This window comes from Pleuronectes platessa, chromosome 7 (genome assembly GCF_947347685.1).
Source record: "Pleuronectes platessa chromosome 7, fPlePla1.1, whole genome shotgun sequence".
Taxonomy (NCBI): Eukaryota; Metazoa; Chordata; class Actinopteri; order Pleuronectiformes; family Pleuronectidae; genus Pleuronectes; species Pleuronectes platessa.
In genome coordinates this window covers 21,938,609-21,958,152 of record NC_070632.1, presented here as the reverse complement: position 1 = coordinate 21,958,152, position 19,544 = coordinate 21,938,609, and the positions used below count along the sequence as shown (strand labels likewise).

Genomic DNA, 19,544 nt, shown 5'->3' with positions numbered 1-19,544 from the left:
AGCGATGGTTTATTGCACTGATAATGAATCATCTCCATGTCTCCTAGTTCATTTCCCTCCGGGCTTTTTCAGAAACTTGTTCACTCATTATATATACATTAAATTGTATTCATTATGCATTAGTCTGCATTTTTAAGTAATGTGGGAAACACTGATTTACACACATTTGTTTTTTTACACTGCTGAGTATCAATGACATTCAGAGTTGTATAATCAACAGTAAGAAATCTGCAGTTGAGGTACCTTTGAGCAAGTTTTTTAACACAACCTGCCTTAAGTGAGCTGCTTGTACAAAACTGAATGATTAATTGTGTATCATGAACACAAATGGCTGCAAACTGGTGAAGGGAACCATAGCTTTGTTTCGATCTAATTATTATTACTATTACTATAATTCAAATGATTGATTTTTATTAACTGGAGTGGGGAAGAAGAGCTCCACGGCATTATTCATATTGTCTTTAGAACCTTCTCCACACTTGAAAAAATCTAAACCCTACCGCTGCCTCTTAGCCAATATATAAATCAGCAAACATAGTGAAAATACAGGCCCTGAATAACCCAGACTTTACCACCACAGAGAATGAATTTTAAAGCAAGACTAGATTCAACTCTGGGCCATTAGATTTCATGATAAGCCCACACATAATTCATTAAACAGTGAATTATGTCTAGAGGCATGCTTGGGGCTTTCTGTACCTTTGGAGATCATCAGTGTCTCTTGGTCCTTTCTTAACATATAATATATATATATATATTTAGCTTTTAATTGTTTGAACTTGAATGTAAGTGCAACACTTCCTTAAAAAATTGGATGAATTTCTCTTACTGTGCATGACCAGTGAATAATAAATAACGTTATTTTCTATATTTCTTGTATTATTGCTGTTATTATGCCTTACTGCCACGTACCGCAGGTGGCGGTAGTACGCTTCTTAGGTTATTTTTTAAAAAGCGAAGAAGACGAAAACCGGAAGTCATGCTCGCTGCTGTCATGGCGGTTCACATGTAATTCACTGCGCTCCAGACATTTGATAAAGACTCTAAGAAGGCTTTTGAAGGTACGTGAGCGCATATTCATCCTAAAAAACTAGCTTAATAATTAGAAGACAATCCAGTCGGTGAACGGAAGCGAGAGTCTGACGTTCAAACGACAAACTTCACTTTGTTGTGAAGCGGTTGCAGAGTTAGCAGCTAGCCGCCGTTAGCCGCCGTGTTGAAGCACTTTTCTCCACATTACGGTGCAAAATCAAATGTGCAATTCAATTAAAATGTCATCGTCTGCTTTTCATGCCTCTAAAGCGTCTTTTTAGGTAGTTGGTTTCGGCCACCTGACTAACAGTGATCCATCAAATGAATACTCGTTATTATTTACCTGCACGGTCCCTTAATAGGTCCTGTTGTTCACAGGTTGATATAAGTTGATTGTCTCTCCTGGACCAAAACAATGAGCACTCAGGTAAGCAACAGATTCACTCGTTCATTCATATCTTCCATCCACCGAGCGACTGCATCAGAGATTAACTGTGAACTTGTGCTTTGGTTTCCAGTACAGCATCCTATTCAAGCAGGAGCATGGTGAGTGACATCACAGACAAACACATCTCAATGTATAAGTGTGTTTATGTTCTTACTCAGTAAATAGAACATAGATATTCCACCCCGTTTACTCCTTAATATGTAGGAGCAGTAACATCAAGATAATTGTAACCCTGAGTTACTGACCCAACTCTTGAGTAGAAAAGTATTTAAGAGTTGTACTATACACTCTTTTTTGTTTTGTTTTGATGTTTTCATACTTTCCCCATCAACCCCTAGTTTCTTTTATGAAGTATCACTTGTTGACATTGTTATAAACTGCGTTTCCTTCCTCTCAGCACACGATGACGCCATCTGGACGGCGGCGTGGGGTAAAAGTGAGGCGGATGGGTCTGAAACCATTGTCACTGGCTCACTAGATGATATGGTGAAAGTCTGGAAATGGTGAGTTCTTACGTTGTTGTTTTTTTTACTCTTGTTCTGTACTGAATACCACTCACGTGCTTTATATTCTTTTATTGGTTTCTTATGCAATTCTGTATCTCTCCGTTTCACAATATTTGTTATTTGTTTTAAAATGTCTATATCAAGATTTTCACAAATTACAAAAACACAACAGTAAGATGTATACATCATGTAGCGTCCTTGGCGAGGGAATATGATTCAAAAAATCAAAATGTTCAAAGTCATCTGATTGAAAAAAAAAGGTTGTATGAAGTAAATCACTAGAGCTTTTTCATCATTGCTTAGGACAATCAAATGACAGAAGCTTTTTGTCGCACAACACATGTAACAAATCATACCGGTAATGAAACGACAGATACACATGGATTTAAAAAAAGACATTTTAATAAAGTTCAAACTAAGAATTTTATATTAAAGGGCTTATGCTCCATTGGAAAATATATAACACTGTCATAATCTTCTTCAGACGCTGCGTTTAGGTAACAAAGCATAAACAGTTTCTCTAATTGCCTGTAAGACATCACATCTCTGAGAGTGTCGTGACTTTGGTCATATGGCTTCAGGATCTTTCTTCTACTGAACTTGGTCTGTATTAGAATGAGAGAGTATTAGATTGAGAGAGAAGAGAAGAGAAGACAAGAGAAAGTATTGATTGTGATCACCGCTGCAGTCTGAAACAACACACTTCATTGCATTCTTCTTTATGGATCGTTCCCTGCTGTGCCTGCATGTTTATTTCAAAATGGTAGAGATGATCAATAGGTAGATTTGAAGTCCTGGTGTGACTTTTATCAAACAGCCTTTAAGTGAGTTGCCGTGAGTCCCCTTTTAAGCATTTATTTACAGTAGAAAAACATTTCAAAGTGGTTTGTTACACTTTAATTATGTTGTAATGCCACTATCAGGAAATCTTCATGTGGTATCTGTCAACAAGTATAATTTCTCCTCCAGTCACATTTTATATTATTCCAAAGGTGTCTACTATGTTGTCATTTAGTATTTGTCTATTCACACAACATAGTTAAATTATGTGTATTTATTTAATGTTTATACTGCTTATAAATGCTAAACAGGAGGATGTATGGTAAAGTCCTCACCGTTAATCTACACCTTCGACCGTTCACAGGCATCATGTTTGTTTTGATGAGGGAAACCATCTCATGCTGCTCATAGATGCAGCTTGAGATGATTTTACATTTTTGGTGAAACGGATCCCAGCTTCACCAGAATCCCTGATGAACGTGCTGCAGAAATAATCCCGATTTGTCTTGACATGGCTGAAATATCTCTGTGCCATGCTGTTGATGCAGGTCAGACGAGAAGCTGGAGCTGCAGTGGAATCTGGAAGGACACCAACTGGGTGTGGTGTCAGTGGACATCAGTCACAACGGAGCCATTGCTGCCTCGAGCTCCCTGGACGCTCACATCCGTCTCTGGGACCTGGAGTCTGGGAAACAGATCAAGTCCATGGACGCAGGACCAGGTGAGACTGGGCCTCATGGATATGTTGTTATTGTGTGTTTTTTAATAATTTGTGTTTGATGGTAGAATAGCTTTTTAATAGAGTGGTTATGCTTCCAATTGCTGTTTATCTGACAGTTGTATGAGAGGAGATTGCTTTTATGTTGTCTCTACTGCGAGTCAAGATTTTGATTAAAATTATTTAAAAATATGTTAGTAGTAGTTTTTCTTTTTTACATTTGCCTCCTCATACGCATAATTTATCAAGTAACTAATAACTGACAGTAATATTCCAACCTGTTGACTTCACGTTTTATTTTTGTGGTGGAAAATACTTTACAGAGGAATCGAAAAGTCTGAGACCACTTTAATTTTCTCACATTTTATGTTAACAAAAGTGTTTGAATCATTATTTTCAGAATAATCCACCTTAGATAGTAAGTTCAGCCTTATTGAACTTTTGTCTTTATTTCATTGCTACAGATATTATTTATTATTAATCAGACTTGTCTGAAATGTTTTTATAATTTTATGGACAATTCCTGATGCCGCTATAAAAAACTCATTTAGAATTACTTACACACATAATCATTCTCTCTGTGTTGGGTTGAGTGTTCATTCACTTCTTTTTTTTATTGTGTATCCTTTGCCAGTGGAATAAAATCACCACATAAAGAAATTATAACCCAGTGTGGTCTTGAAACATCTGTTGCTCAGAAAGTCTCATTTTTATTCCCCCCCTTCAAGAACCCAGTATGTTGTGTATCGTCAGCTGAGTTGTCACCTTCTATTAGTTATGCTCCATTTCACCAAGTAGCTGGTAGGGGTCAATGGATTGCAGACGTTTCTTTCCCTCTGATAGAACATACTGTATTTTGGTGTGTTTGGTTTATTTAGACGTAAGATCTTTTTTTTCTCGTTTTTGTTTTTGTGGATTTAAGCTTTACTACTTTGCTGAGCTAACAGCCAACAGAGCAGAAAGTAGGATGTTTGTCTTGCTCAGGTGCAGTGAGAAAAGACATATCAGTGGTTAATAACATCAAGGCACAGATTAGTGGTTCACATGTGGATATGCGTATTTAAAATGAACTATAGCTTTAATAATTGTTTGATGCTCTAGACTACACTGGTAAAATAAACAATTCCTGGCATAGAATCATTTAGATGAGTTAAATCCTCCCCTTGTCTTTCTGCTCTCCTCCTCAGTGGATGCATGGTCGGTTGCCTTCTCCCCCGACTCCAAATACATCGCCACAGGAAGCCATCATGGCAAGGTCAACATCTTTGGTGTGGAAAGTGGAAAGAAGGAATATTCTCTGGACACTCGAGGGAAATTCATCCTGAGTATAGCTTACGTAAGGAGCCATAACTTGTCATTTTGCTCTAGTGGGGGGGGGTCACTACTTGGCTTCACAATAACTCATTTTGATTTGGGTTTCTCCTCATCTGCACCAAGGTTTCCCTTTGTTTTAGCTCTTAACCCTTAATCTGCAGGTCTATGGATTATTTAATAGTCTTGCCTCATGTGTCTTTATCTCTATAAATTTAAATTATACTCAATGATAAAATGTGTTCTAATTTATTTTCCTCTTCAGAGCCCTGATGGAAAATACTTGGCAAGTGGAGCCATTGATGGAATCATCAACATCTTTGACATTGCCACTGGAAAACTACTCCACACACTGGAAGGTAGATTCACTTATTCATTCATATGATTTAGGAAACAAGTGCTGCAATTCTGGATTATTTACGGAATTATTTTCAGTTTCTATATCTATGTACACTCTGTGGTTCTGAGCAACGGTTGAAAACTAAAAGATTTAGCAAAAGTAAAAAACTGGAAAAAGCAGCGAATTCAGACATTTAAAAAGCTGTGACATTTTGTTATCCTTTTTCTTTTCAGGATGATCTATTTATATTCCTTTAACTGACTACCCAATAAATTGACAAATATTTCTACCACAAATTAAAAAAAATTAAATAGTAAGGGAAATAAGCAAACCTGCAATAGCTCAAGACAAAGTAATAATTTAATGTTATGGATAAAAAAGAGCTTCAGGTGTGAGGTTCCTTACGCAGCTAAAAGCGGAGTTACATATTGAAAACAGCAGAGGCAGAAATTAGCCACACACAAACCCTCTGACAGACTCTCTCTCCTCCCTCTCACAGGTCACGCCATGCCCATCAGATCTCTCACCTTCTCCCCTGACTCCCAGCTACTGATCACAGCCTCAGACGATGGCTACATTAAGATTTACGACGTGTGAGTTCAGTTGGCAGCTCGTTTTTACTCTTGATGTCAGTTTTGGTTCATAAGATGAGATAGAATTATATCGTTCCTCAAGATATTGTTGTGCTCATTATACAAAGTAAAATGAAAATTGAAAAATAGATATGTAGACACAGAGTAAAAGAAGGAAAGGGTGTTTAAGTGTTACAATTTTGCAAGTAATACAAATTACAAGCATAGATATAAAGGGAACAGGACAGAAAAAAAGTAAAACAACCATTTTGTTTGCTCCAATTTTTCTGTTATTGTCTTGCAGGCAACATGCCAACCTGGCAGCTACACTGAGTGGACATGGAGCATGGGTTCTTAATGTTGCATTCTCCCCAGATCACACACACTTTGTCTCAAGGTAAACCGACATCTCTGGCTTAATACTGTGTGAGGAGGACACGATCTAAAGAAGTAGAAACATGTAGTTACATATATATATACCGCTCACCTGAATGTTCCACAGATTTTCCTGTTGTTGTTGTGAATGCATCTGACAATTTCCACCTGTGTCTTCTTCATATGAGAATGGCAAACTCCTCAAAATGTGTGGACCAAATTTTTTCGCACATTTTCCAAAGTTCACGTCTCTGATAACAGCCGTAGTGAGCTGACAAGCGTTTCCCTCTAACTTCCCATTGTGTGAAGCCGTCAGCTCAAGGTGTTTTTCAGACACAGCTTCCAGTTCATCATGCCAGGATAAACTAAGCTGGTCAGCCAAACGATACACAGTGTGATTCTGACATGATTTGTTAAACACAATCTCTCTCTCTCTCTCTCTCTCTCTCTCTCTCTCTCTGCTTCCTTCTTCAGTTCGTCGGACAAGAGCGTCAAGGTTTGGGACGCCAGCTCCAGAGCGTGCATCAACACCTTCTTCGACCATCAAGATCAGGTGACAAAGCTCAGCTGTCCTCTCTTCACTGAATGTGTTACCATTAAATTTAAAGTGAGAAAATCCTTCAGCTGGAGGTGCTGATGTGTCTGAGAAACCAACATGGCCAGTGTCACACACTGGCCCCTCACATCAACCGTCTCTGATGCCTCAGCTCAAGCAAAACCAATTAACCCAGCATCATTAAATCTGTGCTTACTGATGCCTGTGGGGAGGGACATTCTTCTCCAACAAAGCCTCCTACATAAATGGCACATCTCTTCAGAGAGGAGGTCAGGGGCAGTTGCTTTGGCCATATTGTTGATTTGTCAAATTCTAGTGTGTAAAGCCAGAAAATCTTCTGAGCAAATTTGGAGTCAGTCGGTTGTTTTAGCTTTGCTTTGTTCTGCTGTTTGGATCAGTCTTTCAGCCCAGTCTGCTCTGTTCTTCACTCTCAGCATCTGATCAAATGAGAGGCGCTTGGATATTTGTGAAAAGACTTTATCCACGACCACTGTTTTGTACATGCAGGTTTGTGCTTCAGCTTGATGTAGCGAAACGATGTAGAAAATTATATTTTTCTTATGAATAAGAACATTTTGAGGACATTAAAAACAAGTTCGATGGTACATTGACTTGTAATAAGGATCATGCACCTTCTATTCACGCCCTGCCCCCTGAAACCATGGTTCGTCTATGATATTCAGCGAGTAAACTTAAAATATTAGGAATTCTAAATGGAGTTTGCCGTGCTCGTTAAAGATAAAGCTCTTACAGTTCAGGAAGGCGATCATGAGAGGTGTTCACTGTTCAGCCAAGTTTTAGTCGTTGATGCTACGCTATCAGAGTTTTTGTCAAGTGATTAATTGGCTCTGTTCTCCGTACAATAAACCCAGTTTAGTGCTCAGGTTTGAGAGCTGAACAGAATTAATCACCACAGAAGTTGTTGTCATCCTCTGTTCTGCTCTTGTTATCTTCAGGTATGGAGTGTAAAGTACAACAGCACTGGCTCCAAGATCATCTCAGCTGGAGACGACCGCGCTATCCACATCTACGACTGTCCCATGTGATGAGGGACGTCCTGTACAGGCTGCAGGAGAAGATTTTCTGCGATGTTTTCTCAAATCATTGAGTTGTTAACTCGGGGAGGGAGGGAGGGACGAACTGTAAATGTCATGGGTTATTTTGCACTGGCCAAGTATGGTCAAATAAAAGGGTTGTTTTTGTACTCGTGTTTCTGTTTTCAGTTTTTTATTGACTTGGTGCCACAAGGACAACTGCTCTCTAAATAAAAAAGATATGAAAACTGTCAATTTAATTTACAACAGTAGCCACATACGTCCCTGCATGGAGATGGAAATATTACTGTTAAAAGCAAGGAGACGTAAGCTTGGAGCAATTTCTGCAGCAGTGTAGAAATTCTTAAGATCTATATCTCCACCTAGTGGCCCAGCAGGTGTACTACAGACTAGTAATCTGCTGCAGCTATAGCAAAAGGCATTAATGTATAATGTACAGATATTGACTTGGTGCCACAAGGACAACTGCTCTCTAAATAAAAAGATATGAAAACTGTCAATTTAATTTACAACAGTAGCCACATACGTCCCTGCATGGAGATGGAAATATTACTGTATGAGGTTATGTCGCAAAATAACCTGATTCCACTGAATATCAGAAAAGTCTGAATGCAAATATGCTGTAATCAGTCAAGAACATTACTTTGAAGGTATAAGGCTGCATCCCTGAAACTCTGTACGGAGATCTTAAACACTGAATTAGCTTGAAAAGAACTTTGAAGAGCGAGTTCTGCAGGACGAGAGGGTGGAAATGACTACATCAAGAAGAAAGTCTCTATGACATGGCTACAAAAAGCTGGAGTAACCAAGCATCGAGTTTTTCTATCTGATGGTGTTGTAGCTAAATTGAAAGAAATTGTTTTATTTACATTTAATACAGTATTGTTCCTCAACTAAAGAATTCTTTAAAACCCCTAATTTCACTGAGATTGACCATCTTGTCAATAGCAGTGTAAACTCATTACAATAAACATTAGACTCCATAGCGCGTCTAAAAAAGACCTCTAGGGCCTGTACCGTGAAGCAAGTTCAACATAACCAGGATAGGTTTTTATTATTCGGCTTCACTTAACCTAACATCGGCCATTCTGATCAACTTTTTTTTACCACTGATTATCAGGTGTCTCAGTTAACCCTGGGTTTTCTTATTCGACTATGATTCATGCGACAGAGGCAGAGTCATTAATACTGAGGGACATTGTGTGAGCCATGAATAAAGTTATTAATATGATATGAGAAGAAACAGTGCCATCTGTCGGCAAAGTGAGTAATAGTGATAAATGAAATAAATAATCAAATCACTGGAAAAGAAAAGAAACGTCTGACGATTTATATTTGAATTATCAGAGAGGCTAGTTCAGGGAATGTCTTAAATTAAAAGAAAACTTAAACAATTATCTTTGCTTCAGCCTTTAACTAGATCTTGCATCTGCCCACACACAGTATCTCTCTCTTTCTTTTCTGTTTGTATGCATTTGGGGTTCTCCTTTTTTAGGGCCCGAGCACTGTTAAAAATAGATAAGAGCAGTTCTCTTTCTGGCCATGCTGCCATGTTAGAGAGGGTTATGTCTGATCGTTTCCACCACACTAATCTGTCCCAACAACGACTGGACAGATCAGTGCAAAATGTATTAACCTTCATGGTCCATGAACTGGGAATCCTGAAACATGCTGCGAGATTGTCTCCCAAAAGCAACAACATTTTAGTCCAGTGCACAAACATAAGCTCACAGACAGAGTCTCTGAGTTTCAGCAGACGATACTGAGCTAATTTTAGGAGTCTGACCTCGGATGCCGTATTTATTACCCTTGCACTGAAATATCTTAAGGATTGGTTTAAAATAGTGTTACTCAACACAAAGCTGCAGTTAGTCTGTCCTTGTCAAATAATATCATGCTCTTGCTGGCAACCAAGCTTTTTATCCATTCATAAATATCACTCTCGAGAGGCTTATATTGATATCCTCACAGCTTGAAGTGAAACTAGTCTAACCCAACCAGCTGTAAGGAGATAAAACATGAGATCAAATATGTTTTTTTACTGAATTCTCATTTAGATTTGATGTTCAGTTCAGGTTAACTACTTTTGTCAAATGTTGTCCCAGAAACTCTCCAGTCATCTGTGCTTTTCATAGATTATTGGGAAAAGGGGAAATGTATAAGTTGTATTTCCCACATGGGTTTTATTTGAAATGTGAGGGCAGCTGCATGCAAGACATAAAAACACCCAAATTCAATTTAAAACATTTTATTCATTAATTGACAACCTAGTACAAACCTCAAACAGAGTAAAGACATTTCTCAGGGCATGATGTCACCCAGTGTACATTATACAGAGTAGGAGCTGGGGTTGCAGTGGTTTTTTTTTGTCCATTTACAAATATCACTGTATAAGTTGTATAAGTGTATAAGTTGTATTTCCCACATGAGTTTTCATTAAAAACTTAGTGGGGGGTGGATCCTGCTCTTTTCCTTGCGTCCACTGTATCCTTCAACAAAAGGGAGAGCCTTGGTGCCCTCTTCCCTTCCTCTGCGATGAATTCCAGCTGGTTATAGTAGGATTCCATCCCCTCCCTGGACGTGACCCCCTCCAGGTCCTGCTGGATGAGCTGGAGGAGCTCACAGAGCTCTCGAGAGACGGCCCTTCTCCGTTTTGCAGCAGCCTCCTGATGCAGCAGTGCATGGCTTTCTCAGCCAGAACATTTGAGAGGAACAGCTCCCCAATAAACCTGATGGTATTGAGGAAGCGACCGGAAGATTTGGCGTTGTTGCGCTTTTCCCTCAGCCGATCAATCAGCCTCAAGTCCCTGACTGGCTCCAGGCAGGACCCACTCTTTTGATAAATGCCCTCCCTGTCTAATTCTTCCTGTACTCTGCCTGGCAATGTTTGACCAGCAGAGACCTGAAGGAGACGCTGGCTGACCAGTCGGACAAGGATTGGAACTCCATCTGAAGAGGAGAAAACCATAAGGAAATATATATATATATATAAAATGGGACAGTGTTTAGTTTAAAAAGGCAAAGAGGTAATGACGTCTGATTTACTGAGCTGGCCACATGGCTTTCATAGTACGGCATTTTGCGTGTTCTCCCCATGTCTGCGTGGGGTTTCCTCCATTTACTCAGTCCCACAGTCCAAACACATGCAGATTGGGTCAAGATTGAGTGGAGACTCTAAATTAAATAGTAGGTGAGAATAGTGGTGAATGTGGTGAACAAATGTGTCTGTATGTTGGCTCAGTGATACGGCGGTGACCTATCCAAGATGCCCCCCCCCCCCCCCTCTATCCAGCTACAGATAATGGTATAGTTAATGGATGTATTATTTATTGAATAAAAGAAAAACTTCATTCAAGCAACAAAATAACAGAATGCCATTGAGAAACGACTCGTTTCCACAAACTAATTTCCCTTCACAATGACGGTTCACCACCTCAGATTTTCAACCAGACAATATCAGGACCATCTGATTTGTTTTAGTAACAGCGCATGGAAATGTCTAATTTTCACAGTTTTGGTTTTAGTAACAGAAATAGGGATTCTTATGGCACTTTGGAAAGATGACATCACTGAAAAGATGGCAGAGGGCAGTGATATAACCCAAATAACTTGGCCTACAAAATTAGATGTCTGGTCCTTTGCGTGAAGTGTGTCCTGGACACGAGTCGAAGGCCCGGCCTTAATTATGGTCCAAGTCCGCCCCAGGATGGATGGATGGATGGACATTGCTCTCAAATGTTCTGGTATCCCTGGGAAAAGTTTTGATGTCATTCCCCAATTAGGTCCAAATCAGTTGTGCTCAGGGGTGGACTGAGACAAAAATTCAGCCCTGGCATTGTCTGTCCAGACCAGCCCACTACATTATCAGCAGACACCAAATAGAAGTCCACAAATCTCGCGGCGTCTTCTCTCATGCATACTACTGTTACCACCTAGCTCAAAGATGGCAACAAGAAGGGAGGCCACACACAAACCTCTCAAGCCAAAAGTAAATTTATTTAACTCCAAATCAAGATAGCTCTAACTACGTATTGGGATGTGTAAAATATGTTACGCGTCAGTGGTGTTAACAGTGTTTGGATGTGTGAAAATAAGGTGTGATGTATGTTGTAAGGTGCAGAAGGAAAGAAAAACAAAGGCTGAGGGCCCCATGCCCCTGGAAGCAGCCTTTAGATCTGCAGCTGAAGCCCAGTCCAAAAGGGCAGGCCCAGGGTGACGCCCCTGTTAGCTCTACCTGTGTCTGGAAAACAACTCCTCAGACTCTCACATGTCAAGTGGTCAACCTGAGCAGGACATGGATACATTATAATGTCTCTAATCATCACAAATTAAGTATGATTTCATAAAACATAAAAAATTATAAACTCACCAGACTAGAGGAGACTCAACAGACAAACTTTGGTACAGTGAAGGCAGAGAGTGGAGGCAGACAGAGAGCAAGTCCTCGAACATGGACACAGGGGGAACAACTCCTCAGGCTCTCACATGTCAAGTGGTCAACCTGAGAAGGACATGGATACATTATAATGTCTGAAAAATAAAGAAAATGTTTTCCTCTGTCCTGCACCTACAGTTGACAACTTTTTGGATGTGTGTTTCTTTAAAACCTTTTGAAAATTATTATAATTATGAAGTATGAATTTATACATAAAATAAATGATAAACTTACCAAATTCTAACAGTGGTCCCTGTCAGCTGTTTTATCAACGACTTCGGGCCCCAAAGGCCACCAGAATGCAGCGAACAACATGGATACAACGCCAAATTCCAAAATTCCCTGATATTTGAGCCACCAACGTGTGTGGCTGTGTGCCCGACAAAATCTCACTCCAAGGTTTTTTGAAAAGTTGGCAGCTCTGTAACCGTGTGTGGGATGAAGGATTTGAGCATCATAGTTCTACGAGCCTTTTTGTTGTGAAAACAATTCACCGCCAGAACAGTAGATGGCGAAACGGAAGTCGAGCTTAGACAAGCCTACCTCATGAGGTATATAGAAGAAGTCCACGCTGGTTTATTTACGTCCTCCCGGCTCCTCACACACAGTGAACGATGGCAACTAACAGAAAAAGGATGTTGATGACGCGACAGTTTTTGCTGAATAAAGTGACACCCAGCGGGTCAAAATGCTTATGTTATCGTGTCTTAGCGCAGCGGTTCCCCGGTCTTGTTTCTAAACTGCGTTGCTAATTCAACAGCTGCAACAGCTTGAAGCTACACGGAGGCAGCTAGCTCCCCCCCCCCCCCCCCCAGCTTCCACACACAGTCAGCACGGACACCCGATACTAGCTACTACCAAGTGTTTGCTTCTAACCTGACGGTGTTTGAGAAACAGTGTCATGAGAGCCGTGGGATTAAAGTCAGCGGGTTTTTGCGCTGTTCCCACCGCAGTTAGCATGGTGGCTAGCCCGCTACCCCCGTTATCAAAGTTCGTTATAACCTCATGTGACCGTACACACATGCCGTAAGTGCTCTAACCAGCCACCGTCAGCCGGACAACGCCGCTGGCTTAACACACTTGTCACATTAATCATAGAGTCGTAGTTGTGATTTAGGTTTATTGTGATGTAGGAAATGGAACAGGAAGTTTCCATTCCGAAATGCTGGCGTTAGCGGACCAATCACAGCCAAGTGCTATCCGTGGGCTGTCCGTCATTTCGACGTGTAGTTAGAAAAATGAGAGCTGCACGAAAAGCTCTCCGAGGAGCCTCGGAGAGGCACGGAGAGGGCGTTCCACGTTGGAGAGGGCGGTCCTATCTGTCCGTGTCCGTCAAAACGGAGAAGCATACATTGGCCTTAAGGCCTCAGTATGCTTCTCCGAGTCCGTTTCGGAATGACGGACGGACGGATCGGACGGACCCTTTTTGATTTATAGTTCTAAGAGCCTTTTTGTTGTGAAAACAATTCACCGCCAGAACAGTAGATGGCGAAACGGAAGTCGAGCTTAGACAAGCCTACCTCATGAGGTATATAGAAGAAGTCCACGCTGGTTTTATTTACGTCCTCCCGGCTCCTCACACACAGTGAACGATGGCAACTAACAGAAAAAGGATGTTGATGACGCGACAGTTTTTGCTGAATAAAGTGACACCCAGCGGGTCAAAATGCTTATGTTATCGTGTCTTAACGCAGCGGTTCCCCGGTCTTGTTTCCAAACTGCGTTGCTAATTCAACAGCTGCAACAGCTTGAAGCTACACGGAGGCAGCTAGCTCCCCCCCAGCTTCCACACACAGTCAGCACGGACACCCGATACTAGCTACTACCAAGTGTTTGCTTCTAACCTGACGGTGTTTGAGAAACAGTGTCATGCGAGCCGTGGGATTAAAGTCAGCGGGTTTTGGTGCTGTTCCCACCGCAGTTAGCATGGTGGCTAGCCCGCTATCCCCGTTATCAAAGTTCGTTATAACCTCATGTGACCGTACACACATGCCGTAAGTGCTCTAACCAGCCACCGTCAGCCGGACAACGCCGCTGGCTTAACACACTTGTCACATTAATCATAGAGTCGTAGTTGTGATTTTGGTTTATTGTGATGTAGGGAATGGAACAGGAAGTTTCCATTCCGAAATGCTGGCGTTAGCGGACCAATCACAGCCAAGTGCTATCCGTGGGCTGTCCGTCATTTCGACGTATAGTTAGAAAAATGAGCGCGGCACGAAAAGCTCTCCGAGGAGCCTCGGAGAGGCACGGAGAGGGCGTTCCACGTTGGAGAGGGCGGTCCTATCTGTCCGTGTCCATCAAAACGCAGAAGCATACATTGGCCTTTAAGCGCAGCGCCAATCCTCTGGCTCCCATCCACTCCCATGTTAAACCGCAGCGCTGAACACACCGGAGGCTGAAGCGTAGCGTTGTGCCGCGGCTGCCTAGCGCCGTGAAGCGATCGTTTCGGCGTCGAGTCTATTTTTTCCGCTTGACGCGAGCGTATCGCGACAGGAAACACACTGAAAAATGATTTTAAACGATATAGATGACATATTTTATATGATATAAATGATCAAATATGCATCCCATACTTTGTATTCACGTCCTGTTGTCTTGGAGTTTTAATTTTACCACTTTTACCAACCACATTATTTAATGTCCCCCTCTGCCCATCCACTACAGCCACACAAGCAGTCATAAAGATAAAAAGAGAGGGGGGGGGGGGGGGGGGGGGGCTACGTATTCTCCACATAGGCTTGAGTGGAGAATACGTAATTTACCCTCGACACCCGACATTTACCGGAGCTAACAGCGGAGAAGTTCTTCAACATGGATGACATTAAATAAATCATTGAAGTGGAGAAGTAACTTGAGTTGTTGATTCTCAGCATATGTTGTATAAAGACAACACCAAAAAAGACACATGTTGGGACGCTGTTGCAGTTAATGTTGGAGCAACAAGTAAGTATATGCTTGAAAAAAATGATTAAATGCCGTTTTTACTGCAGGCTGATAACAGCAGAAATATGTGATATTATTAGTAATGCGCGGCGCTTCGGCGTCGCTTCCACGTCCGGTGTGAACCCGGCGTAATGCAGTCAGACGGCAGCTGCCATTCAAACAAACAAACAACATGGATAATTCTGATGAACCTGAGGACCTTCTGGACGGGGAGATCGTGTTCCAAAAAAACAAAGATCGAACATTCAGTAAAACCAAGGTGATATGCACACTCTGCGAGAAGACGTTATCGTTTCACCGTAGCAATACCCGCCTAACCACCGCAACGCGAAGCATGTGTTGGTCGGCGAGGGGCGTTCAAGTGGAATGCGCCAAACCAGACTCACTCGCCGGACACATTGTGCAAAAGAAGCGGTCAGCTTTACTGTCAGAGAATTTGAACAAGTTATTTTGCCTCACCAACTGGCTAAAGACCGAGTAGCTAAGAGGGCCTTTAGAGGCATTAGATTGTATCATGGTGTGGTTAATGGTTGTGTGACAAAAAATATAAAAAATGTCAACCATCCTATGGCTAAGAAGCTCAAATAATTTAAAAAAAAAAGTTTTATTCAACCACACAATGGCTAAGGAACCCGAATTCTGTTTAGGATGAAGATTATATTAATGTTCCATATGGAAAAGCAATGATAACTGCTGAAGAACTGCTGAGTTGCAGCACAAAAGAAAAGTTAAATGTCATAAATCTTGTTTTCACAAAAATATTCCGAAAAAATCGGTAATGTGATTAATCATGATTAATCCATAGAAACCTGTGATTAATTTGATTAAAAATTGTAATCATTTCACAGCCCTATATATAACATTAACATAAATAGTATATAAACATTTAAATAGCAGCATTTTATTGAATTCAAAAACATAATAGATAAATAACCTGTTATGACTTGAGCAGGAGCAAACTAATGAATCTTTTATGGTGACAGCCAGAGTCCATGTGGGCGTGTTCGGCAGGATGTTGTGATGCACTAGTCTTGTTGTGATTGGCCGTCCCTTGCACCATCTGTCACTGGTGTCATTCCGTTTCGTTTTTCATTGATTCATCGTGAAGGCCTCGGCCAAATATCATTAATGTTTGAATTAATGTGCGTGGAGAGAAATCCAGAGAGGAAGATCCAATCTGATTTACAGCAGGACATGAAACCTCTTTCCCTGAAGTGACCCGACACTGACAGGAAGTAGCAGAGGGAGACCAGTCTGCAGAGTCACTGGAACCATCAGCAGAATCAGAACCGGCTCCATGGACCGACAGACAGTTACTGATCCACATGTGGTTCCTCTGGGGCTGGTGCATGTGTGTGTGTGTGAGCTCCAGTTACAAACAAGTCAGAGGGAAATCTGGTTCATTTTCTAATGGAGGGATCAGCTGATCACTGTAGAGGGAATCGTTCCTCTGGTGATGAGAAGAGGATTCCCCCCCCGCAGGATGAAACCTGTGGTGCCGGTTCTGTTCATCTGATTTCTCGATGCAGATCTGAACGAGCATTTTCAGACATGAGTCGTCTTCTTCTTCAGTGCTATAGGCACACGCACACACACACACACACATACAAACACACACACACACACACACACACACACTTGGCTCTGCAGGAAACCTTCTGACCTGCTTGTTAACCCTGAGCATTTTGTTCATTTTCTGCAGTAAGAAAACAAACCCAGCGTTTCACAGAGGTCACGGGGTCGTGTTGTTTCCCTCCATCTTTTTCTTGTTCATCTTATTTATTTATTCATTTGCATCTTTCTTCCAGCAGCTTGTGTTTTTATTTTCAATAACAAATGTAAGGAGTGAAAAACATGCACCCTGTTGACAGTGGTGATATCTCTCGGGCTTATTTCATCTTTTATTTCACAAAGCGTCTGAGAGTCTCTGGTGAGGAGACGAGCAGTTCTCCTGCTGGACAGATCCCAGTTTGCACGAGAGGGAGACTGGTCCCAGTGTCAGAGTAAATTGTTGTTCATCTACAGATTGTTGCATTATTTCATGCATTGATATATCAATAAGACATAATCTCTAAGCATTTACAAAGTAGACTTGACTGGCACATCTTTTAAATCAAGTTAGTAGTCAGGTGTCCTAGGGGGTTGTGTTTGTGAGGGGAGGGGGGTGCGGAAAGCTTCAGGGGCCTATAGATCATTACTTAATATGGTACCTGGAAAATCAGGAGGTAGCATGGAATTTTTTTTCAAGGCAAGCGTGGGAACCCTGATCCTGTGAAACCGTGAACCCGCAGGATGAACGGGCGCGGTCGGTCCCCCATGGCATGATGAGCCCTGTCCATAATCGGGTGCTCCTCCAAGCCATTAGGACCCTCACAAACGTTGTGTTTCTACACGAACGTTGTGTTTCTACACGAACGTTGTGTTTCTACACGAACATTGTGTTTCTACACAACGTTCGTGTGTAGAAACACAATGTTTCGTGAGGGTGATGAACTGTGTAGGATTTCCCTTTTCCAAAGCCTCTGGCACGCCTATGATACGTAGATTGCATCGTCCTCCTCTATTTTCCAGATCATCAGTCTTCTCCTGTAGTTTTTGGCTCAAATTTGCGTATCGTGCCTCCAAGCGGGTATCCAAGTCATTCAGCCCTTGGTCATGTTCAAGTAGTTTGTCACTGCATTCATCTAGGGAAGTTTTTATCAGAGAGATGGCCCGCTTGATCTCTTCACGGAGACCGCTATTCTCTTCTTGAATAACTTCCTCGACAATATCCTGGAATACCCGTGGCATGCTAGCGTCCACAGTGTTCTTGCCGTCGTAGCCTTACGCCGGGTTCACACCGGACACGGAAGCGACGCCAAAGCGCCAAGCCTCTGGCTCCCATCCACTCCCATGTTAAACCTTTGTGCCGGTCACACCGGATGCTGAAGCGCCGTGCAGCGATCGTTTCGGCGTCGAGTCTATTTTTTCCACTTGACGCGAGCGTATCACAACAGGAACACACTGGAAAATGATTTTAAACGATATTTTATATGATATAAATGATCAAATATGCATCCCATACTTTGTATTCACCTTCTGTTGTCTTGGAGTTTTAATTTTACCACTTTTACCAACCACATTATTAAATGTCCCCGTCTACCCGTCCACTACAGCCACACAAGCAGTCATAAAGATAAAAAAGAGAGGGGGGGGGGGGGGGGGGGCTACGTATTCTCCACATAGGCTTGAGTGGAGAATACGTAATTTACCCTCGACACCCGACATTGAATGGAGAGAAGTGTGGAAGGAGAGAAGTGTGGAAGGAGAGATCCAGTGGGATCAACCTGGAGGAGCCTTAATTAGAAATCCTCCTCTCTCCTTCTTTCATTAGCACCACCTCTCCCTCCATCCATCTGTCTTTCAAGGAACCTGGTCTCTCCATTCTTTTCATTAGAGTGAATCTCACCTTCACCCCCCCCCTCAAAACAGTAACTCAAAACACCAAATTAAATTAAAGTGTGAAAGGCTCGTTACTGTTGGAAACATCTCCAGTTTAATTATCAGTGTTGTTCTGACCCTCCCATCCCCGGCTATTGTCAGGGTCATTTACTGAGCAATAACATTTTATACACGCTACTGTAATGAAGACCCCCCCCCCCCCCTTCACGGCGTCTGCACACTGTGACATTTCAGTGCTCGTATACGTTAATTACAAGCTGCACAATGAAGTTTAATTGTTGTGTACATGCGAATCAGCAACAGAGATGATTTTCATGGTTAATAAACCGTTTTCTAGAATATTAATACTGTTTTGGTTTTTTGATCACGTGCTTCCTGAGGACACTTTCCATTTTCTTCACCTGGGGAATTTACTCAAAGTTTTTTGTTTCTTTCATCTATATATAAACGTCTGTCTATTGTTTGCTAAGTATGTAAGTTATTCATTTATTGCTCTCACATTGTGAGATAACGTGTGAATCCTCTTGTGACGACATGTAAAAGAGTGTGAAGAATGAAGAATGATGCTAAACCTAACCCTAACCCAGTAATTAGGCCCGAGCACTGACAGTGGGAGGCCCTGTTGAAATTATAAGGATTATTCTGAGCGTAGTAAATGGTCTTTTTGAAATGGGCTTCAACGTGCTCAAAAAGTTTCTAAAGTTTGCAGTAAATTAGAAATGTGTGACAATTTACGTATTCTGGAGTTTTGGAAATGGGCGTGGCAAAATAGCTCAACAGCGCCACCTGCGGAAAAGCCCCTCATTTAGCATTCACCGACCCTCATGAAAATGAACACATTTGTAAATTATACTTTTTGTTTTTTATTGATGGAAAAAATGTAGAATCATTTGTAAGAGCACAGAAGCACAGTCAGAGCGTCTAGTGACAATTCAGATTTGCAGTCATTACATATTATATTACATGTTATAATATCACATGTCATTGAGCTGACGTTTTAATCCAGTGCTTTTTTTTTTGCCCACTTCC

General features: G+C 41.5%; 1 protein-coding gene across 3 annotated transcripts; it reads left to right on the top strand.

Annotated features, from left to right (window-relative positions):
- The first annotated feature begins 959 nt into the window (after nucleotides 1-959).
- On the top strand, nucleotides 960-7,763 carry skic8 (SKI8 subunit of superkiller complex). 3 transcript variants are annotated; one of them, XM_053426621.1, is made up of 11 exons: nucleotides 960-1,061; nucleotides 1,411-1,459; nucleotides 1,551-1,578; nucleotides 1,878-1,983; nucleotides 3,315-3,487; nucleotides 4,672-4,820; nucleotides 5,061-5,154; nucleotides 5,635-5,728; nucleotides 6,012-6,104; nucleotides 6,557-6,635; nucleotides 7,595-7,762. In XM_053426621.1, exons 2-11 carry the CDS (start codon nucleotides 1,448-1,450, stop codon nucleotides 7,682-7,684), a joined length of 918 nt encoding a protein of 305 aa, XP_053282596.1. In that variant the 5' UTR covers nucleotides 960-1,061; nucleotides 1,411-1,447; the 3' UTR covers nucleotides 7,685-7,762. The 3 variants fall into 3 exon arrangements, with proteins under 3 accessions (XP_053282596.1, XP_053282597.1, XP_053282598.1); XM_053426622.1 differs by having other exon boundaries at nucleotides 967-1,062; nucleotides 1,383-1,459; nucleotides 7,595-7,763; XM_053426623.1 differs by having other exon boundaries at nucleotides 971-1,061; nucleotides 1,556-1,578; nucleotides 7,595-7,763.
- Nucleotides 7,764-19,544: the final 11,781 nt, after the last annotated feature.

Coding starts and splice junctions, on each gene's coding strand:
- skic8 (XM_053426622.1), top strand. Junction 3,488..4,671: donor GTCCATGGACGCAGGACCAG/GTGAGACTGGGC, acceptor TCTCCTCCTCAG/TGGATGCATGGTCGGTTGCC. Junction 6,636..7,594: donor TCTTCGACCATCAAGATCAG/GTGACAAAGCTC, acceptor TGTTATCTTCAG/GTATGGAGTGTAAAGTACAA.